General features: G+C 37.9%; 1 protein-coding gene across 1 annotated transcript in view; it reads left to right on the forward strand.

The window, feature by feature from the left end:
• LOC132303181 (DNA topoisomerase 3-alpha) overlaps positions 1-16,877 on the forward strand; it is a 120,377-nt gene that overhangs the window by 53,677 nt on the left and 49,823 nt on the right. Inside the window, exons 12-14 of the mRNA XM_059800340.1 lie at positions 8,731-8,820; positions 8,991-9,095; positions 11,923-11,957. Coding sequence (XP_059656323.1) covers positions 8,731-8,820; positions 8,991-9,095; positions 11,923-11,957 — 230 coding nt within the window. The remainder of the gene's footprint in view (positions 1-8,730; positions 8,821-8,990; positions 9,096-11,922; positions 11,958-16,877) is intronic.

Consider the following 16,877-nt stretch of genomic DNA (forward strand, 5'->3'; position numbering starts at 1 on the left):
CATTTTGCTGTGGGGTGTCTATGCAAGAACTTTGATGAACTATCCCATGATCAAGAAGGTAATTCCCAAGAATAGAATGAAAGTATTCCTTGGCATTGCCAGTTCTGAAAATCTGAACTTTTGCTTGGAATTGTGTTTGGATCATTGAGTGAAATTTTTTAAAAATTGGTCCTGCATTAGAATTTTCTTTTATGAGAAATATCTAGGTGATTCTAGAATGATCATCAACAAAGGAGACAAACCATCGGGTTCCTGTGATATTATTAACTCGAGAAAGTCCCCAAATATCGCTATGTATAACTGAAAAAGGATGTGATTCCTTATATGGTTGAATCGGATAAGAATTTCGAGTATGTTTGAACAATTGACAGATTTCACACTGGAAAGACTTTGAATTTTTATTAAAGAATAAAGTAGGAAACGACTTTTCAAGGTATATGAAACTTGGGTGACCTAATCGAAAGTGCCACAACATAATTGCACTTTCATTATTGGAAATTGGAATCGAATTGGAATTCCTAACAGATTGACTCTCTACACAATGAACACTTTGAGATTGTTTTTCAAGTTGATTATTGCTCCTGAAGAGGTAGAGCCTTTCACTTTCCTTAGCATTGCCAATCGTCCTCCCCGAATCGAAATCCTGAAATTCACAATGAGTGGGAAAGAATTTAGCAACACAATTCATATTTCTAGAAATTTTGCTAATGGATAGCAAGTTACTGGTTAGATTAGGAACCAACAAAACCGAATTTAGAACCAGGGTCTTTGAGATGATAATTGACCCAATACCAGCTACAGTGGATAGAGAACCATCCGCTATTCTCACTTTGTAATTTTCAGAACAAGGGACGTACTTGTAGCATAAGGAAGCATCCCCAGTTATGTGGTCAGATGCTCCAGAGTCAATAATCTAAGATTTTTTATTCTCGGTTTTGACTCCAAGAGCACTTAGAAATGTACCTTTTTGTGTTACTAAAACTGTGTTGATGATTGGTGTTGCAGGACTTGACTGAAGTTGGCGTAACATCTTCTGAAGTATCTCAATTTGTTCCTTGCTGAAGGGTGAAGTTTCGGTTGTTGGTTGCTCATCTGTGGTGGCTGCAAAGCCGCGGCCTTCTCTGCCCTGAAATGGTCTGTTTGGCTTCCAGTCGGCTGGTGCCTTTGCTCGATTGTCATTGGTTGGATTCATTCCACGGGTTGCAAAAGCTGAGCTTTCTGGAACAGTAGGAACGCTTGGGATGTTTTGATTTCCGATCAGAAAACGCTTTGCAAATTGATGGCAAGGGCCTCATCCCGAACATTCTCCCCCTGACTTCATCGAGGTTTTTGTTTAGCCTAAGTAAGAGTTTCGAGACTCTCTTTCTCGACTATTTTCTTGTATTTGGCCGCATCTCAAGGGCAATCCCAGTCGAGTTCTTCAAAGACATCCAAGTGTTGCCAAAAACGGGTAAGGGTGTTATAGTATTGAGTGACAGTAAGATCACCTTGTCGCAAGTCATGAAGGCTGCTTTTAATCTCTAATAATTCTGCTGTATTGTTGTTGTCGGAGTACGTTTCCTTTGCCGCATCCCAAATTTCTTTTGCAGTCCCATGGAACATGAAATTCTGCCCAATTTCATTGTCCATGGTATTAATCAACCACGACATCACCATATTATTCTCTGATCTCCAAGTTCGAAATTTTGGGTCTTCCTTTTGAGGAGGTATGGCAGCGCCGGTGAGATAGTCGTCTTTTCCTTTTCCTAATATGAAAATCATCACTGATTGAGCCCATTGAAGGTAATTGTGTCCGTTCAGCTTGTGCCCAATTATTGGCAGTGCGAGACTTTCAGATCCGCAATGGCTGCCATGAGAGATTTGTCCTGGGCTGGAAGAGGCGTCGGACGTGCTGCTTTTATCAGTGGCCATTCCGTACTTGACCATTAATGGAAATTTTTGAGGTTCAGAGGTTGCTCTGATACCATAAAGAAATATATGGGAGAAAAAACTTCTCTGATATTTTTATTATTGTTATCTTTGGAATAAGTGAATTACCAGAATAAATAGGAGACGAAACCTTCACAATTAGGTTAACCAACTCCTTGATTCTAGGAAGTAAAATAGGAAACTAACTAACAGAAATCTTGGAGATTTGGATACTAATTATCTTCATCTCTTTATTTGAAACTAACAAAATCTGCTAACTAAAGCTGCTAACTAATTATCTTGGAATTTCCACATAAAGTATTGTTGAGAAACAGGACTATAGCAGCGATAACCTTTATTAGAACGAGAGTACCCAAGAAATACACACTTTGTGGCACGTGGGTCTAGTTTTTCAAAACTAGGACCAAGATTGTGGACATAACAGACACAACCAAAAACTCTTGGGGTAAGAGAAAACAATGGAGAATCAGGATATAAAATAGAATGAGGAGATTTGCCATCTAATACAGAGGACGACGTACGGTTAATAAGATGGCATGCACTAAAAGAACACCACCACCCCAAAAATGTTTAGGCACACACATGTGAAACAAAAGAGCACGAGTTACTTCTAATAGGTGTCGATTCTTACGTTCTGCTACTCCATTTTGTTGCGGAGTATAAACTCACGAGTTTTGATGAATAATTCCTTTATCACAAAGGTATGTATTAAAAGGGGCTAAGGAATATTCCTTAGCATTATTAGAACGTAGAACACGAATTGGGCATCCAAACTTATTTTTGATTTCTTTTCGAAATTTTTGAAAAATTAAAAATAACTCAGAACGATCTTTCATTAGAAACAACCAAGTCAGGCGAGAGTAATCATCCACAAATGTCACAAAATAATGAAATTTATTAATTGAAGAATGCTTTATTGTACCCCATGCATCTGAATGAACCAAATGAAAAGGACTAGAGACACGACAGACGATGGTGTTTAGTAAGTTGACAAACATCACATGACAAGGACTTCAAATGGCTAAGAATAGGAACTTGACGTTGCAAACTTGAAGTGTTGGGTGACCAAGACGACAGTGCCACTGGAATGGAGACAAAGAAGATTGTAGAGCCGTAGGATAAGGTGCAAAATCAAAGCAGTATATGTCACTAGCTTCATGCCCTATGCCAATCTTCTTCTTCGTCTTGAGATCTTGAAACACGCAAGAAGTTGGATAAAATGTAATAGAACACTGGAGAGATATAGTAAGCCTACTAATAGACATTAAATTAAAGGGAAACTGAGGAACTTATAAAACAGATAAGCGAGATAGGGAATCACTAAGTTGAGTTGTCCCCATACCTAAAACCTTAGTGGATGAACCATTAACAAGAGTAACACTTTGAGTAGGAGGTACATAATGAAAGTTAGATAGAATAGAAGAACATCTATCCAAGGACTGCGAGTGGAAGACAATAGTCATGTAGGTGCAGTACCTGACTGGGCAAAAGTAGCCATGGAAGATGAATTAGATGCTCGATAAGACAAAAACTGAGCATACTCATCACATGGAATGGTGACCATATCTGATTCAGCTACATGGTTACATCCAAAAGGTGGTGTTTATGAAGAAGAAACATCATTCTTAGAGGAAACTTGATTTGCATAACTAGATGGTTTGCCATGAAGGTCCCAACAAAAATTCGCAATATGATTAGAAAGGCCACAATGAGTACATTTCCGTGATTCCTTGCCATAGCCGCGTCCTCCTCGTGAATCATGACCATCATGTGTGGAGCGTCCCCCATGACCTCTACGGGAAGCATTATGTTCACCCTTTGATACTACCAATGCTGAATGCTCACCACTCTGCCCACTATTTAAATATGAGGTGCCACTAACAGGTGTAGCTCGCTGAAGTTGAGAAAACACATCAGCAAGAGATGGAAGTGTTGGATTGCCTAAAATCTGTGCACGAATAGGCTCATATGCTGAGGACAAACCAGTATGAAAAAGAACACCATTAAAGTCCTCGCGTTGTTGCTGCATACTTTGAACATCAGAAGTAATGGGTTGATACATATTCAACTCCTTACAGACTCCCATAACTTTCGAATAATACTCTTCTATACTCTGATTACCCTGTTCAAGATTGAAGTACTACTTATAGAGCTCATATACACGGGTGATGTTACCAGTTCCAGAATACAATTGCTTCAACCTCTCCCATATCTCCTTGGTAGTATCCAAATAAAGTAAGTGTTGAATTGATTTAGGGTTCAATACTGGTTAACATCACACTGAGCATCTTCCTTTTCTCATGAAACAAAAGAAGCATCAGTTTCCTTCGGTTTAACTTTAGTAGGATGACTACCAAGACCTTTACCTTTGAGAAAAATTACAACAGATTTAGCCCACAATATGTAATTCTTCCTGTTAGAGAATAATTATAGGAGTGATTTAAGCATTGACAAAATGTTAATGTTATACTTGGGCAACAAGTTGTTCTCATATTTATATTTGACTTTTTGTGTTATTTTCTCCTTTTCATCAGAGCCATTTTTGGTTCTCTTCTTGGATCTCTGGATCAACTTGTCTCGGATCTTCGGATCAACTCGTCTCGTCAACCCAAATCTATGGATCAACTAGTCTCAAACTCTCAACAACTTCATATTTAATTTCAAGTTGGACACTTGAGTTAAATATTCGTGTACCAACTTGAGGGGTGGGTGGGTGTTGGAGATTAATTATATGAGTGATTGAAACATTAAATCACTCCTTGACAGAATGTTAAGTGGCTATACTTGGGCAACAAGTTTTTGCTATATTTATATTTGACTTTCTGTGTAATTCCTTTATTATAGCTACAAGTCTTCCCCAATTCACCTATAAATAGAGGTGGTTGTTGTAATCAAAATTAAGTGAGAATGTAATGAAAGAGATGTAGCACTCTGGGCTCTTTGTGTTGTGGATGTAAGCCCTAGTGGCTGAACCACATTATATTCTATGTTCTTCATGTTTTAATTTATTTCTTCAACTTTTATTTTTCTTTCAACATGGTATCAGAGCAGGTTTATCATACCGTACTCTATACTCTATTCTTCTCGGATCTTTGGATCAACTTGTATCAACTTGTCTTGGATTTCCGGATCAACTCGTCTCGAATCTTCGGATCAACTCGTCTTGTCACCACTAGGGCTTACATCCACGACACAAAGAACCCAAAGGGCTACATTACTTTTATTATAATCTCTCAACTCATACACAATACAATGGTGGAGGCTCCTTTATATAGGAGAAGAAATTATGAGAATGGGAAGATATAGAAAATAGGAAATAAGGAAGATTTTTCTCCACTATTCCTCTAATAACAACAAATCTTCAATAATAGGAAACTACACCAGTTACTCGAGGATTTTCCTCCACTGATTCCTCCATTAAATCTTCTGTACTCACCCTCAAGTTGGAGCATAAATGCCCAACTTGCCCTGGAGATGAGTAGCAGCAAATGCGAATGATGAAGAGAGATGAGAGAAGACGAAGAACAATGCTACCGAACACACTGTCAACCCAAAAAAGTCAAACAAAAATTGCTGGAGACATGGCAAAAGCGAAAACAATGCTACCAAACACACTGGCAGCCCAAACAAGTCAATACAAATTGCCGGAGAAACGGCAAAGGCGAAGAAAAGTGCTACTGAATGCACCGGCAGCCCAAGTAAGTCACAAATAGCATTGAGAAACCCTAAGCAACATTTCAGATGCTAAGGGAATACCCCATAATAGGGGTCCGAACCTAGGAAGAGAAATTAGGCTCTGATACCATGTTGTAAAGTATAAAACATATGTGAAGAGAAAGTAAACGAGAAAAATACAAATATATTACGTGGTTCAGCGACTATAGCCTACATCCACCGGCACAAAGAGCCCAAAGGGCTACATCACTTTTATTTATAATCTCTCAACTCATACACAATACAATGGTGGAGGCTCCTCTATATAGGAGAAGAAATTACGAGAATGGAAAGAAATAGAAAATAGGAAACAAGGAGGATTTTTCTCCACTACTCCTGTAATAAAATCAAATCTTCAATAATAGGAAACTACATCAGTTACTCGAGGATTTTCCTGCATTGATTCCTCCATTAAATCTTCAATACTTCCCATTAAGTTTAACATAAGTCATGGGAGAGTTAAAAACTGACTTGGGAGAAAGTAAATCTGAATTGGACGACATGTTGAACCCACAAAGCAGAACAAAACAAAACTGATACTGAAGAACTTTCCTAAACAGACAAAATTTGTATTGTACAGAACTGATGTAGTTCTGGAAGAGAAGAAAGAAACAAAAGATTTTCTGACCCAAAAGCAATTAATCGAAAAAAAATATCTGAACCAGCGGGCCACGATCCAAATTGACTAAATCGGGTGGACGACATGTTGAACCCACAAAGCAGAACAAAACAAAACTGATACTGAAGAGCTTTCCTAAACAGACAAAATTTGTATTGTACAGAACTGATGTAGTTCTGGAAGAGAAGAAAGAAACAAAAGATTTTCTGACCCAAAAGCAATTAATCGAAAAAAAATATCTGAACCAGCGGGCCACGATCCAAATTGACTAAATCGGGTCAAACTAGTCTAATCGGGCCACAACAGATGGGTCAAGCCAAAGCGAACTAAACAGGTAACTAACTGGCCGGGCCTTGTCTTCCTTCTTTCACTCGCTGGTTGATAACCCTATCCGTCAGAAGGTTTCTGCAACAGGTAACTATCGGGCTGGGCTTTGTCTTCCTTTTTTCACTTGCTGGTTGATAACCCTAGCCATCAGAGGGTTTTTGTAACTTGACAATCACGTGCCCTTGCCATAGAAGGTTTCTGCAATAACTGATATGCAACTTCACAATCACACCTCGATGGCTATCACCACACAACTGCTACCCAGAAACAATCAACAACTTGATGATAACAAAGATCAACAAAAGCGATGACGATTACTTTCCAAAGGGAGATTAGGGGTTCAAGCATCCATGGAGGCATGTGTGTGTGAGTACCAACTAAGGAAAAAAAAAATAAAAAAAGCGATGATGATTAGAACGATGTACGATCAACAACTTGTGTACAATGTATTATGCTCGTATGACTATCAACTGGGATGAAACAGCAATCGGCTGAAGATGAGGATCATCTTGCTATGATACCATGTTGACTTTGTTATAGAGAGGTTTTGGGGAATTTTCTGTGAGAACAATCGACCTCTCTAACTGCTATATATATATATATATAAAACTATTTCACATTACAACAAAATGACCAATATACCCCTTATAAGAGATATTCCCAAATATACCCATATGCATTATACATTCTAACAGTTAAAAAACATTTTACACAGAGGATATCACAGTTGACATCTTGTTCTGTAAATTCTCAGACATATCGATGGAAAAACAGTCAAATGATTTGTATGTTGATTAGTACATGTTGAAGATAGCTGTACAAACACTGAGTTTGTATATGCTGCCTGAAACGCCAGACAACACTTGCCAAAAAAAAAAAGAAAAAAGAAGAAGAAAGGAAAACAGAAAAAAAATGAAACACAAGATAACCACCCCCCGCGCGCGCGGGGGGGGATGGTTGTTGATTGAATTCCACTGATTGGTGAATACAGAAGTGAGTTATGAACGGCCCACTCAGCTTCAAGTAGAGACTAGAATTTCGATGCATGTAAATTAAGACATACAGTAAAATAAAGAGAAGCTAAAATTTGTATATTCGAACTCCCTTTTCTGGACAACTGTTACAGAAGGGGCACTTACCCCAAATAAATAAAATTACCCATTACAAAACATGGAGAAATTCCAAATGAAATGAGTTGTTTAAACTTGATAATAGTGTCATATACTTTTGCTGCAAATGATTGTTTTTAGGAATAACTTATAACAAAAGTGGTTTCTTCATGCTTACACAATAGGAATAAATTATTACAAAAGTGGTTTCTTCATGCTGATACTTGCGACCCCTGAAAAAATTGAAACAGTTTACACTTGGGCTCCATTTGTTTAAATGAAAATATTTTTTGAAATATATATATTTCTTTATTTTTTGGTGTTTTGTTGTCCAAAAAACAAAAAAGAATTTTTTACGTGGTAAAATCTTTTGCAGGCTTTTATAAAAATTGATTTACTTAAAAATATTGGTAAAACATTTTCACACCCCTATGCGATCATCATTCATTTTTCACACCCCTACATGATCGTCAATCGACGTTAGACAAATTCAATCCCCGTCAAAAGCATTATGGAAATTTTTTTTCAGGACTTTTGCTAAACACCGGAAAATAAAAGTAAAAAAGATATTTTATCTGAAAAAGTTTTATATAGAAATATTTTCCGAGGAAGATATTTTATGTTGAAACAAACGGAGCCTTAATAATTGCTGTTTTTCACAAACTTGGAAAAAGAAGCACTGATGCTACATAGAGCTAATAAAAGAAAAAAAAGTAGTCCCAAAAGTCAGGAGAGCTCCTAAGATTAATAAAAATGATAAATGTTGGGAGTTGATCAAATTCCTAGGTCCATGATATTTAGGTTCTTGTGCTTCCAATGTGATGAAAGACCCTAGAAACTCAATCTGGGTGCTGGTATATCAATTATAAATGAAGAAATTGTTATTTGTTGTTCTAAAAATTGAAATATGTTTGATGCTTTGTTTCAATTGTATCAGTTGCAGCTTTACGCCAGATTGTTATTGAGTCAGTGTGTTGATTTACAAACATAGAGGTATACATTATGCTTTTCTAATTGTTGGTAGTATTGCAGTTTATCCCAACAACACTGACTCTTGATTCAGGAGTTACTAGACCTCCACCCCTTTTAAGCGAAGCTGATTTGCTAAGTTGTATGGATAAGGTGAGGATGGTAGACATAATGTTTAAACTTTAATTTTAAATTGAATTTTACTCTGTGATTTGTAGTTTAATTCACCAGTTCATGAGCTTCTCATATATTGGTTTTTAGTTTTTATGAATTATTTGCTCTCTCTCTCTCTCTCTCTCTCTCTCTCTATTTTTATTTCTTAGGCAGGCATTGGCACAGACGCAACGATGCACGATCACATAAAGAAGCTCCTTGATCGGTTTTATGCCACTAAAGACTCAAATACTCGTTTCTCACCAACCAATCTTGTAACTACATTCAACATCCACTATATATGCAATATTATTTGTAATCTTTATTTGCAATGTGTTTTTTCTTCCCTTGCCCCACCATTCCTTCCATGCCTTTTTATTCTACTTAAATAAAATTCAAAACAATGGATAATATATGTGCTTGATTTTGTATTCAATCTGTTATTTTGCAAGCACTGGGAAAAAGTAAAACCAGGTAGGTTTCAAAGAAAACTTAGGGAGTTTAACTGCATTAATGCGAGGCTATTTCTGATACTCTGTGTGTGTGTTTTAGAGTCTAGTTGAATTGAAAGACGTGTTTGTGTTCCGATGAGTTGCTATTTCTTTATTGAGATCCTTAAGTTGTGCCCTTTGTATGAATATCTATAGTTCTAGCCCCAGCTGTTGGTTCCCCTATATTCAGATCTAGTTGTTAGCTTAAGGCTCCGTCCAGTTTGCAGATTAATTGAGGTAAAGAAAAGGAGGAAAGGAGACGGAAAGAGTAATGGGAAACAATTTGGTTATAGTTTCTCTCCTACTAAAGCAATATTAAGATTAAAATTTCTCAAAAATAGTCAGGAATTAGGAAAAAGAATAATGAAATACTTGTAAAATTATTCCGTAATTTTCCCTGCCATTTTCAGTAGTAACCAAAGAAGAAAAAATGATTTCCTTCATGTTGATTTTTCTTTCCGTCACTAAATGCATGAACTGAAACAGAGCCTAAGTGATATGTTGGTAACAGTTTGACACACATATGATATGCTAATGCTTTGTGATACTGATTTGTAACATCTATTGCTTCTCCAAACCTAGTTTGTTGGTTATGCTAAATTAAAGGAAATAGGTTGGCTCAAACATTAATCTATAAATTTCTGCATTTTTTAGAATTTTCTTTTGTTATGTGATTATAAAACTAGGATGTGTAGTTATTGGCCTCCCCATTTAATTGTATCAAAACCAAAATTTTGTGTTGCTTTCATCTTGAATAATATGAAGGCTTTCTCATGGATTTAAATCCTTTAGAATCTTTCTTACTGTTTTTTTTTCTATATGTATATATATGTAGATATTTCCAAGAAACCCAAAATTATATTGAACTCAAGTGATATTGAACCCTAAACTATTCGAATGTAACTTACCTTGTCCTCCTTTTGTCTACTCCAAGCCTTCTTGTATAAACCAAGCATGCATGTTTTCTTAAAAAGCATGTGTGAAGATACAGGGCATGTGTGATACAGATTGGTCGGCATGTAATCTCTTTAAAAGTACGACACTTACATGACATTGACAGGGGAGTAAATTATATTTTTTATAAGTTCATTATCCAGTGTTTGTCTCGGCTAGGTGGGGTGCTACAAGGGGTTGACTTAGATAGGCCTATTCTTTAGGTTTTATTATGCACAAAGTGGCTTGAACCTGCTTTCAAACATGCTTGATTGTCCGAGCTTTTACCATTGGACCAAGCAGTGACCCCTTAAAATATACTATTTATATGTAAAAATTATATAAAATATGACCAAAAGTACTTCATGATAATCAAATATAATATTTTATGGCTATAACATGTAGATCATAATAACCACACTCACCCTTTTAGCATGAAAAAAATCATAACTAGGACTTGACAATATATGTATTCTTATGTATTTATATATGTATTGACATTTGATGACTCTTCTCCTACCAATGATTTTTTGACTCCTCTCCTAGACTCATGCTGACTCCCATGATAAAAACTTTCTATATCTTTTTAGTTTCTGAATAATTAATTTGAATTTAATTTTATATTTATGTTTTTGTCATACTAAAAGAAAGACTTATCCAACGTCCAATGCTCAATAGTAAATTGTTTGGCCTTTCTTCTGAGATTAAGAATTTAAATTCTCGACACATGTTTGAGAATGTTATAGAAGTGTCAGTGTCCGGTACTTGACCAACATGTTCATATCTTGTCCTTACAAATGTTCATATGGTTTTTGTTGGAGAATAATTATAGGAGTGATTTAAGCCCTTAAATCATTCCTTGACAGAATGTTAATGTTGCTATACTTGGGCAACAAGTTGTTGCCATATTTATATTTGACTTTCTTTGTAATTCCTTTATTACTAGTCTTCCCCAATTCACCTATAAATAGAGGTGGTTGTTGTAAACAAAATGAAGAAGAGTGTAATGAAAGAGATGTAGCCCTTTGGGCTTTGTGTGTCGTGGATGTAAGCCCTAGTGGCTGAACCACGTTATATTTGTGTGTTCTTCATGTTTTATTTTCTCTCTTCAACTTTTATTTTTCTTTCAACAATTTTTGAAGTTTTCCTTTGGGTTTATGGCATCAATAATCGCTTCAAAGAAATTTACATCTCAAGTTTATGCAGTTTTGGATATTTTTTGATTGCAAATATCCTTGTTCTCCTTATTTATTTAATTCTTTTCATCTCCCCCCTCCCTTCCGAAAGAGAAGTTCTTATCAGATTATAATGTTGATAACGACCTTAAACAATTTGCATATGTTTTCTTGTTTATGTTCGGGGTGTAGCTTTTGCTAGGATATATCATTTATTTCATTTTATCTCATCTTTGAGTGGCTTGAGGTTATGGCCTTATTTGATATCATAGAGCAGAATGGAAACATTGGATTCATGGAGTTGGCCCCAAGTAGTTGGGGAAAAGGCTTGATTGTTGTTGTATCTTTGAGTGGCTTGTATGTAATTTCTTTTCCATTATTAGAAATGTAAGAGATGTTTGGCACTGGTTTGTGGGTGCAATTAATGCTAAGTAAATCACACGCGACATGTTTCCTATTGGATAGTTTTTCATTAACTGATTATGAATTTTCTATAATTTCAGGGTGAGGCATTAGTTATGGGATATGACGACATGGGGTAAGTTAGTTCATTATTTTCTTATTTAACGATTGTATTGAAAACTCACCAGTCTTATGCTTACTACATGGCCTCTTCCCTTTTTGTGATTGGTAAAAGATAGATATTAGTCTTTTCTCGAAGTTGCACAATAATTTTTCATGACTATTGGTTTAAAAATTTTTATTTTATTTTTCCCAAGAGAACAACAGAAAAGATGGCAGGTTAATTAGTTGCATACATAAACTGAAAAAGCTAACAAACCAATCTGTCAAAGTGAATATCATCTTGGCACCTAAATGCTTGTCCATATCAGTCGTAGGGTGTATCATACAGTAGAAATATATAAAAAGAAGATAAAAGAGAGAATTGCGGAAAGGCTTGAATGAGATGAATTACCCATTCACAGCTCTAGTATTTATAGATAAAATGAGCACATGCTCATATTACAAGAAAGGAAACTAAATCAAATCATTGCATATTCTATGCCCAGACATATGCGTAAATAAAGTCAAATACATGATTTGTGGCTATCATATCTCACAGATAATATGGTAAATCACATCCCATGATTTGGGCCTATCATATCTTGGCTATTATGGTAAGTTATACCATAAATCGTGGTATCATAAATGCTAACACTCCCTTTCAAGTTGGTGCGTGGATATCTGAAACGCCCAACTTGGACAATGCATTCTCAAACACAATCTTGCTGACGCCCTTTGTAAGAATGTCTGCAAGCTGTTGAGAGCTTGTAACAAATGGAGTGTAAATTTGACCAGAGATGATCTTTTCTCGAATGAAGTGACGGTCCACCTCTATATGCTTAATCCTGTCATGCTGAACGGGATTTGCTGCTATGCTAATGGCAGACTTGTTGTCGCAGTAGAGTGAGAATGGAAGCGACACTGGAAGGCATAAGTCTGTCATCAAGGTTTTCAGCCAAAACAACTCACCTACCCCAAGAGCCATAGCCCTAAACTCTGCCTCTGCACTAGATCGAGAGACAACATCCTGTTTCTTACTGCGCCAAGTAACCAAGTTGCCACCAATAGTGGTACAATAACCTGAAGTAGACCTCCTATCTGAAATTGATCCTGCATAATCAGCATCTGTCCAAGCCTCAACACGTAAGTGACCATGATTAGCAAACAAAATACCACGGCCTGGACACCCTTTTATGTAGCGAAGAATCCAAATAGCTGCATTAAAGTGTGGGGCACGAGGAGAGTGCATGAATTGACTCACGACACTCATGGCATACGCAATGTCAGGTCGAGTCATGGATAAATAGATGAGCTTCCCCACAAGTCGTTGATACTGACCAATATCTGACAATAACTCCCCTTCAGAATTAGCCAACCGATGATTTTACTCAATCGGAGTATCAGCAGGACGAGCGCCATGCTGACCAGAAGCAGAAAGCAAGTCAAGAACATACTTGCGTTGAGAGATGAAAATGCTAGTCTTGGAGCGAGCCACCTCAATGCCCAAGAAGTATCGTAGGGGACCAAGATCCTTAATCTCAAACTGACGGCCAAGATAGCTCTTAACCTCATTAATTCCGGTAGTATCATCGCCGGTAAGAATAATATCATCGACATACACAATGAGAGCAACTGTCTTACCGCTTGAATGACGTAAAAACAAGGTATGATCAGCTGCACTTTGATGGAAACCAAACTTGAGCATAACAGTGCCAAAGCGATCAGACCAAGCTCGAGGAGACTGCTTGAGGCCATATAGAGAACAACGAAGACGACATACCATACCAGAATGAGCAGGAGAACGAAAGCCCGGAGGAGGAACCATGTACACCTCCTCCTGCAAATCACCATGAAGAAAGGCATTCTTGACATCTAACTGAAATAGGGGCCAAGATCGAATTGCAACAACGGAAAATAATACACGGATGATATTCATCTTGGCAACAGGGGCAAAAGTCTCTTGATAATCTATGCCATAAGTCTGAGCATAATCCTTAGCAACCAATCGGGCCTTGTAACGAGCAACTGACCCATCTGGATTATGCTTGACTGTAAACACCCAACGACAACCAACAGCCTTTCGTCCAATAGGAAGTGGAACCTTGTCCCAAGTCTGATTTTTCTCAAGTGCTTGTAGGTCTTCTGTCATAGCATCACGCCATTGAGGTTGTGCTAGCGCATCTTCAACACTGGAAGGAATAGGAACCGAGGAAACAAGAAAACTCCGATAGGAGGGTGAGAGAGCATAATCAGAAACAAAATTAGAAATAGGGTAAGTACAAGAACGTTTATCCTTTTGAAAAGCAATGGGGCGATCATCAAGCGAAACAATAGCTTGAGAAGGTGGAGCTGGTGCCGAAGGAACATGGCAGTCGATCGTGGGAGTAGAAGCTTGTACCTGTTGTCTTCGATTATAAACCTGTGAAAAAGGAACAATTCCCCCTGCTGGAGGGGTATCACGAGGAGGAATTATAGAAGAAGAAACAGGTAATGGTAGAGGAGTTGAAGACGGGTGATCATCCATTATATTCAATGGGAACCATTCACTCTGAGAACCAACTGAACCACTATAGTAGTGGTGTATGCTCAAAGAAAGAAACATCCATGGATATAAACCGCCGACGACTGGGAGGATGGTAACACATATAACCTTTTTGAGAGTGAGAATAGCCCAAAAACACATACTTCAAAGCCTTGGGGTCAAGCTTTGTACGAGTTTGCCCCAACTGCTGAACAAAGCACACACACCCGAAGACCTGTGGAGGAATCAAAAATAGAGATGAATTGGGATGTAAGATTGAGAGTGGGGCTGCAAAGTTAAGAATCCTAGAAGGAGTCCTATTAATGATGTAAACAGCGGTAAGAACTGCATCTCCCCAAAATGACTGGGGAACATTCATGCCAATGCAGATTGCTCTGGCTAAGTCAAGGATGTGGCGATTCTTTCTCTCAGAACGACCATTCTGTTGTGGAGTTTTAACATTAGCCAGCTGATGCGCAATCCTAAATTTTGTTCATAACCGTTGTACCTCCCCATAAGTGTACACTGTACCCTGGTCAGATCGGAATTTTTTAATGGTACGACCAAATTGAGTGTGAACCATTGTCATAAATTTTTTAAAAATGGTGTATACCTCATTTTTGGTTTTCATAAGATAAACCCATGTAACACGACTATGATCATCAATGAATAACACGAAATATCGAAATCCAAGACTAGAAGTAACTGGGTAAGGACCCCCCACATCTGAATGAACAAGATCAAAAGCTGTTAAAGCAGATTTATTACTACTAGGCGGATAATTGGAACGAACATGTTTAGCCATATGACATGTTTCACAGGATAAATCTGACACTGCCACGTTACAAAATAAGGAAGGAAATAAATGTTTCAAATAACCGAAAGAAATATGTCCTAAACGCATGTGCCAACGCATAAGCTGGGCCTTATTAGATGAAACAATATTAGAAAATGAAGCTGAATGTGCTTGCGGTGACAAAGGAGCATCCAACAGGTATAAACCGTCCACTTCACGCCCACTTCCAATCGTCCGTTTCGACACCAGATCCTGAAAAATATAATGAGAGGGAAAGAACGTTACACTACAATTTAATTGTTTGGTAACGCTAGTAACAGAAATAAGATTTGTAGTCAACTTTGAAACATGAAGTGTATTTGACAAAGTTAATGAAGGAGAAACTGATATGTGACCCTTCTCAGCAATGGAAGATGGAGAGCCATCCGCAAGGCGGACCTTGCGTTGGCCAGAGCAGATACTATAAGATTGGAAGAGTGAGGACATACCAGTCGTATTGTCTGAAGCACCAGAATCAATGATCCATGGTGTTGAAGATGTAGATACGCTATGTGCAGATGCAATTGTACCTGAGTGGGCATAAGTGGAGGTGGGCTGAGAAGATGCCTCCATCTGGTTGAAGAATTGCTTGAATTTGTCCAAATCAGCTTGAGTCAAGGTAACTGTGGCAGAAGATGTAGAGGCAAGGTTGTCAGGAGTTGACAATGAGACTGGTTGTGTAACAGAATGTGCAGAGGATCGTGGCTGTTGTTTCTGTTGCGGTGGATGTCCCTGTAGAGCATAACAACGAGATTTGATGTGACCAATTTTTCTGCAATGGTCACACCGTCCACGTTGTCGTCCCAGAGGAGGACCGGTGGTAGTGCTTTGAACTGACTGGGATGGTGAAGTTCCTGAAAGGTTGGGGATCCGAACTGCCATAGCAGAACGATCAACAGAAGCAACACCTAATGGATGAGTCCGGCGGCTCTCATCTGACAACACATAGGAATATGCATCCTCAAGAGTAGGGAATGAAGATACGTCCAATAAATGAACACGAGCATACTCAAACTCGTCGTATAACCCGGCAAGAAACTGAAACACTCGATTCTTCTCCACAATTCCTGCATATAAAACTGCATCATTTGGATCCTTCCAAGAGTGGAAGGAATCATAATATGACATCTCCTCCCAAATAGCACGAAGCTTGGCGATGTAACCTGAAACTGTCAAGTCACCCTGAGAAATCCTGGTGATATCTCGCCCCAGCTGGAAAATTCGTGCATTATTCTGCCTCTGAGAATAAGTGCGTTGAACTGAATCCCAAATCTGCTTAGTAGTCTTCTTAAACATATAGCCAACAGTTATGTTTGGTTGCATCGAATTGACTAGCCAATACATAACCATTGCGTTATCTGCAAACCACTGTGGATATGCCTTCTCTGTCTTAGCTGGCTCTTTCTCAGAACCAGTAATATAGCCAATCTTGCTTTTGCCACCAATGAACATCTTGGCAGACTGTGCCCAAATCAAATAGTTGGAACCATCCAACTTCACTTTGGTGATGGCACCACCACCCACAGAACGTGAGCCAAGAGAATTAACAGTCGAGGACCTTGAATCTGCCATAATCTCTCACACGACAATAAAAAGAA

This window comes from Cornus florida, unplaced genomic scaffold, assembly GCF_030987335.1.
Source record: "Cornus florida cultivar Cherokee Brave unplaced genomic scaffold, ASM3098733v1 CherokeeBrave_3.0.0_Hap2_Chr04, whole genome shotgun sequence".
Lineage (NCBI taxonomy): Eukaryota > Viridiplantae > Streptophyta > Magnoliopsida > Cornales > Cornaceae > Cornus > Cornus florida.